Genomic DNA, 5592 nt, shown 5'->3' on the forward strand with positions numbered 1-5592 from the left:
TAATATAGAAAGGAAAAAAAACAGAGCAAAGCTCAGTCTCTTGCATATGAACTGTTAAATCAATCAGTTTTCCATTCAGTTCCGTCACCTTGGAAATTGCAGCAATCAGCACTAAGGATTGTAAGTTGTAATACCTTTCAAGCTAAGGGTAGTACACATAAGTATTGATATTAGTGATCATAGTTATGAAACCTACTCTAGTTAGAGTTAGCTTCTTGATGCTCATGTCCAAAACATACCATGTTCAGAGGGGAAAAGACAGAGATCAAATGCAAAAGAATACACTATAATCTCTATGGAAGGGACTGATGAGAGAAAAAAAGGTGTACACGTTAGGAGATTGAACTCCTCAGTTACCAACTTTGTCTCTTCACGGATAAAGTTGCCAAACAATTCTTAGCTGACATGTTATATTATACACCAAGTCTTCAGAAATTGCATTGCAAGAATAGCAAAGCAACAAGCTGCCTACAGTTGCAGAAAGAAAGTCACCACGAAGCCGTTAACTGAAGAAAGTCAACTCCAATTTCCAGTCCTACATAACCCATATATGACATAAGAGAGCGCAAAAACCTAGTGTGCCTTTGCCTTCCACTTCGTAACTAAGCGGTCATGAATGGGCACTTTTTTAACCTTTACCAGGCTCTGCTTCAGCTTTGCCAGTGTTGACGAGCTTAACTTGATACCCTGATCGATCATATCCTCTGCATATTTGCATGCCTCAGGCAACATCTCATCCTTGAGCTTCGATACAAGCATGTTCCCATTCTCTTCCAGTGGAGGCAGGCTATTCGCCACCATGCAGTTCCACAACTTCATCCCTGTCTCCCAGTCACCAGTATCCAAGAACATGCGAAGCGCAAGAGAACAATTTGCCTCATTTGGCCAGCACTCGTTCTTGACCATCTCTCTAAGTATTGCCGATGCCGCTCGGAGCTTCCTCCCCTTCAGCAAGAGCTTGAGGACCACATTGTACGTGTCCGTGTTGGGAAACACTCCATTGAAGGTCATGTCATCAAGGTACTTCACAACAACCTCAGCATGCCCCAGAGTTCCCTGCAGCACGATCATTGTGCTGTACATTTCCTGATCTGGGACGATCCCCCGGCGGTTGACAAAGTCCTCCCAGAGCACCTCCGCGTTGCGCAATTCACGTGCCTTGAGGTGCGCGGCCAGCGCAGCACGGAGGAACTTCTCCCCCGGTGAGCACCTATACTGGCGCAAGACAGCCAGATACTCCATCGCATCCGAGAGCCCCGTGGAGGAGCCACTTGAAACTAGCGTTGTGAGAAAAGAGTCATAGGCAGGAACATTGGCAGGATCAAAGCCGATGGCACGCACCATTTCATCGAACACCTCTCGTGCGACGGCAGCGTCGCCGGCAGCCTCGCAACCCTCGAGAAGGATGGCATAAGAGTCGGCGTCAGGGCGAGTGCCAGCCTCCGCGCGTGCCACGGGGATCGCCGCGCGGGCGTCGTCGAGCCGGGAGGCACGGCAGAGCGCGGAGAGGAGGGAGTTCAGGGCCGGCGCGTCCCGGTCCATGCCGTACCTCGGCATTTCCACAAACGCCTTGAGGGGGGAGCTGGCGGGGTTGGCCGCCAGGGAAGAGAAGACGGAGGCGAAGGTGGCAAGGGAGAGCAGGCCCTGGGAGCGCATGGAGCCGACGGTGTCCCACATGGGATCGAAGAGGCGATTCTTGCCGAGGAGGTCGATGACGAGGTTCCACGCGTAGGGGGAGTGTTGGTGGCGCAGGTGGCGATGGCCCGCCCAGCGGAAGAAGGCGGCGGCGCCGCGCGGGTGCGCGTACGAGAAGCGGAGCACCTGCTCGACGTCGGAGGTGGTGACCCGCACGTCGGCGTCGTCGAGCGCCGCCTCGACATCGGAGGCGGAGGAGGCCAGGATCTCGCAGAGGAGACGGATCTTGGGGGCTAGGTCGGGGGCGTCCTTGTACGTGGGGAACGCCGAGGCCGCCGGCTCGCGGGCACGCTTGGCCGCGGGGGCGGCGGCGGCGGCGGTACCAGCTGCGTCGGACGGTCGCTTCTCTCGGCGGTCGGACATCGGCTCGACGGGTGGGGGCGCCGCCGCGGCGGGGACGGTCGGGGGTGGGTGTATCGGAGACGTGGCAAAGGTGGGGTTTTTTGTGTGTTCTTTAACCCTATCCAAGCTTATACGAACTGTTATTTTTTCCCGAGACGGCTAAGCTTAGAGAGACCAAGGCTAACTGGCTAAGCAGACATCGGCGCAATCCGAACTAAATCGGAGGCGGCGGATGGCGCCCTCGTTGCTCGTCTCGGCGAGCCAGACCCTCGCCGTTGCCGGCCGGGGAGGCCGTAGGCGGCGTCTGGTCATCGCCAATTCCGGCGGTGCCGGCGCTCCCCCGAAGCTGGTGACCTTCCTCGGTAAGGGAGGCTCCGGCAAGACCACGGCGGCCACCGTCGCCGCTCAGGTAACAACTGCCTTTCTCCCGTGCTTGCCTTCGTTGTTGTGTTGATGTCAGACTGTAGGATTTTTTGTGTCAGCTCGCTGCTGAGCCGGTAAGCTTAAGACTATACTGCAATGGCCGGAGTAGATAGTATAGTACAGTACTGATACTAATTAGCGTAGCAGATGGGTAAGATTTAGCAGCTGGGCTGCTCGAAGCATTGAGTTGAGTATGTAGAATGTGATTAGGTAAATCTACATGATGGGTCGTGTAAGCGAATGGTGTATTGAGTTTCAGTAGGGGACTAGGCAATGCCGAACTGGAATGTTCATTCATGAAAGAATTGCTTTCAGAATAGTGCTAATGGATATATGACACCCCCATCTCTGCGTATTTGACAAATTTCTCTACAGGAAATCACTTGTGAGTTGTGAAAAATGCCACTCCAAAGTTTGAGAAGTCTCTCAATGCCATAGCAAATATTTTCTGACAATTCATTTTCCTCCATGTTGTAGTATTATGCAAGTGAAGGCTTCAAGACATGCCTGGTTATACAGTCGCAAGACCCGACTGCAGAGCAACTGATGGGCTGTAAGATTGGGGACTCGCTGACTGAATGTGCCCCTAATCTTTCGACCATAAAGCTGGAGACTAGTAAAGTATGAAATACTTCGTTGAGTAATCTCCTCTTGATGTTTCAGAATTAAACCATATCACACACTGGAAAATTTCTTGATGCTGAATAATACATTCTGATTAAATCACAGATGCTGCTTGAACCACTTGATCGGTTGAAGAAAGTAGATGCCCAGAGCAATCTTACTCAAGGAGTTCTTGAGGGGGTACGTGATTAACTTTGCTTTTATATGGGAGATGAGGAAAAAGCAGTCATTTTGGTTGCTCTTTTTCATAGGATAGATTGTAGGAGAGGAGCTTGGAGTTTTACCTGGAATGGATTCGATCAGTACAGTCTTGTCTCTTCAGAAGCTACTCAACTTCCTTTCAGCTGGAACGAGCAGTCCACAAGGGGAATTTGATGTTGTAGTATATGACTGCAATAATACAGAGGAGTTTCTACGGCTCACTGGTGCTACTGAGAGGGCAAGGTATAGGTTATCCTTGTTTCTCTGTTACCTTGCATACACTCAGGACTCTACATTTTAATTTGCTGCTACACAAAAGACAGATCTTACTTGAAGTATGTGAGGGAGTTAGCAGAGAAGACTGATGTAGGAAGACTGGCTTCTCCATCATTACTGAAACTAATTTATGATTCCGCGAGACCAAATGGTAGAACTAGTGAAGGAAAAATGAGTACAGAGATATGGAATGAAATCGAACAACTTCTTGAGGTAAATTGGCCCTAGTTAAGAAACAAAAACTACGCTACCCAGTGCATACATATTCAAGTACTCTACTATTTGCCAAATAAGATATTAACTGCTAAATTCTGCAGAAACTCTCGCTTTGGTTTACCGATCCCTCAAAACTTGCATGTTTCCTCGTCATGGACCCTAGAGGATCAATCTCTGTGTCCTCTGCGCTAAGATACTGGGGGTGCACCATCCAAGCTGGTGCACAGATATGTGGAGCATTTGGTTATGCTGAAGACCCTTGTGAAACGCACCAAGAAGTTGGTGAGAAGTTTTTGCCGCTGTCTTTCTCGTCTCTTCCGTTTGTGTCAGCTGATTCTTCTCCAGATTGGGGTAGTGCACTAAGTTCATTGAACCAGAACACAAAGGAGCTGTTGAGAAACACAAGCAAGGTTTATCCTTCAGTTAGTTTTGATTCTGCACAGAAGTCGGTGACCCTTTTCATGCCAGGCTTTGATAAGTCTGAAATCAAATTATATCAGGTATAGCTACTGACCCACCCTTTGTTTGGTTCAAGGTTTATGCTAGTCAAAATTAACAAGGCCTATCTGTACCTGTTTTACTTCTCCAGAGATAATGCTGCCGCATTTTTAATTTCCATGGTTTTAGCTGAGCCTTTTCAACCAGAAGCTTTGAAACCTAACGCGACGACAAAGAAGCTACATCAACTATTAACTTGAAAATTATCACTTGGGCGCTGAATTACCTGATAATGTTCAGACCAGTGCACAGTTTTCCTGGCCTATCATACTACTCCAGATAGTTTTCAGCAGGGATTCAACTTTTAAGCAGTTTCAGTTTATTTAGTGCCTGCAAGCAAGCCAACCGTTTCTTACCAGTTCTGGAGATCGAATGTGCTGATATTGAAACCAAAATAAATCTTGCCGTGTACAGCTGATTACCATAGCTGTCTTTCCTTTTCCCCATACAAATCGTGAGATCCTTTCAAATAAATTTGGCATGGGCAACTTGGTTCCTTGATTGCAGCTGAAAAGAAGCTTGTAAACAATGTGACATGAATACCAGGTTTGCATGCGCACCAGTCTAGGTCAAAGCCATCTAGTTATTTGTGATATTTAAGGTCAAAGTCATCTTGGATTTTTGCCAAATAGTGGTGAAGAATCATTCCAGATTTTTGCGTGAGTAATGGTCACAAAGTTAAATTTGTGTTATTCGTGTCATTGCTGAGATTAGAATACTGATGAATTGTTCCTTTATCTGAAAAAATGCAGTATAGAGGTGGTTCGGAGCTACTGATTGAAGCCGGCGACCAGAGGCGCATCATAAAGCTGCCACGGTCAATGCAGGGGAAGGTTGGCGGCGCCAAGTTTGTTGACAGGAACCTTGTTGTCAGCATCCGGTAGGCGACACCGGGCGTTCAGTGAACTCAGAAGCCCGGCTCGGCGAAACCTAACCCGGTAGTGGATCAAGTAGAGCATTGTATACCTTGGTTAGACTGAATCCTGCTGAACTTGGTTGATGTCGTCTCTTCATTTGCCGTGAACAGAAAGGTTTTGTGAAAATGGCGTTATGAAAAAATAGGACATTCAACATGAATGATAATTTTCAGAAAGATCATCATGTCAGAATAGAACAAGGGCCCCTCTGCGGATAGAACTTCAGTGCTGCTGCACAGTATCATTGTGAAGGCGAAAGGCGTGAGAATGTTGGGTGGCTGCTCATTTAATCGTTGTTCTTTGATGAGTAGATTTCCGTTTGTTTCTATGACGTTTTCGTCTGAAGCCATAGGAGGCGCAGCATGCGAAATCTGGGCAGGCCGTGCTGGTGGTACAATCG

General features: G+C 48.3%; 2 protein-coding genes across 2 annotated transcripts; one reads left to right on the plus strand and one right to left on the minus strand.

Moving 5' to 3' along the window:
• Window positions 1-265: 265 nt before the first annotated feature.
• LOC124688155 (pentatricopeptide repeat-containing protein At1g71060, mitochondrial-like) lies at window positions 266-2058 on the minus strand. The gene has a single exon (XM_047221870.1). It carries the CDS (start codon window positions 2056-2058, stop codon window positions 574-576), a length of 1485 nt encoding a protein of 494 aa, XP_047077826.1. The 3' UTR covers window positions 266-573.
• A 183-nt stretch (window positions 2059-2241) lies between these two features.
• On the plus strand, window positions 2242-5373 carry LOC124688156 (uncharacterized protein At1g26090, chloroplastic). Its single transcript, XM_047221872.1, has 7 exons — window positions 2242-2446; window positions 2938-3081; window positions 3190-3264; window positions 3341-3528; window positions 3609-3774; window positions 3879-4277; window positions 5028-5373. Exons 1-7 carry the CDS (start codon window positions 2270-2272, stop codon window positions 5157-5159), a joined length of 1281 nt encoding a protein of 426 aa, XP_047077828.1. The 5' UTR covers window positions 2242-2269; the 3' UTR covers window positions 5160-5373.
• The last annotated feature ends 219 nt before the right edge of the window (window positions 5374-5592 follow it).

Source organism: Lolium rigidum, chromosome 2 (assembly GCF_022539505.1).
Source record: "Lolium rigidum isolate FL_2022 chromosome 2, APGP_CSIRO_Lrig_0.1, whole genome shotgun sequence".
NCBI lineage: Eukaryota > Viridiplantae > Streptophyta > Magnoliopsida > Poales > Poaceae > Lolium > Lolium rigidum.

Coding starts and splice junctions, on each gene's coding strand:
- LOC124688156 (XM_047221872.1), top strand. CDS start 2,270: ATGGCGCCCTCGTTGCTCGTCTCGGCGAGCCAGACCCTCGCCGTTGCC. Junction 2,447..2,937: donor CGGCCACCGTCGCCGCTCAG/GTAACAACTGCC, acceptor TCCATGTTGTAG/TATTATGCAAGTGAAGGCTT. Junction 3,265..3,340: donor CTCAAGGAGTTCTTGAGGGG/GTACGTGATTAA, acceptor TTCATAGGATAG/ATTGTAGGAGAGGAGCTTGG.
- LOC124688155 (XM_047221870.1), bottom strand. CDS start 2,058: ATGTCCGACCGCCGAGAGAAGCGACCGTCCGACGCAGCTGGTACCGCC.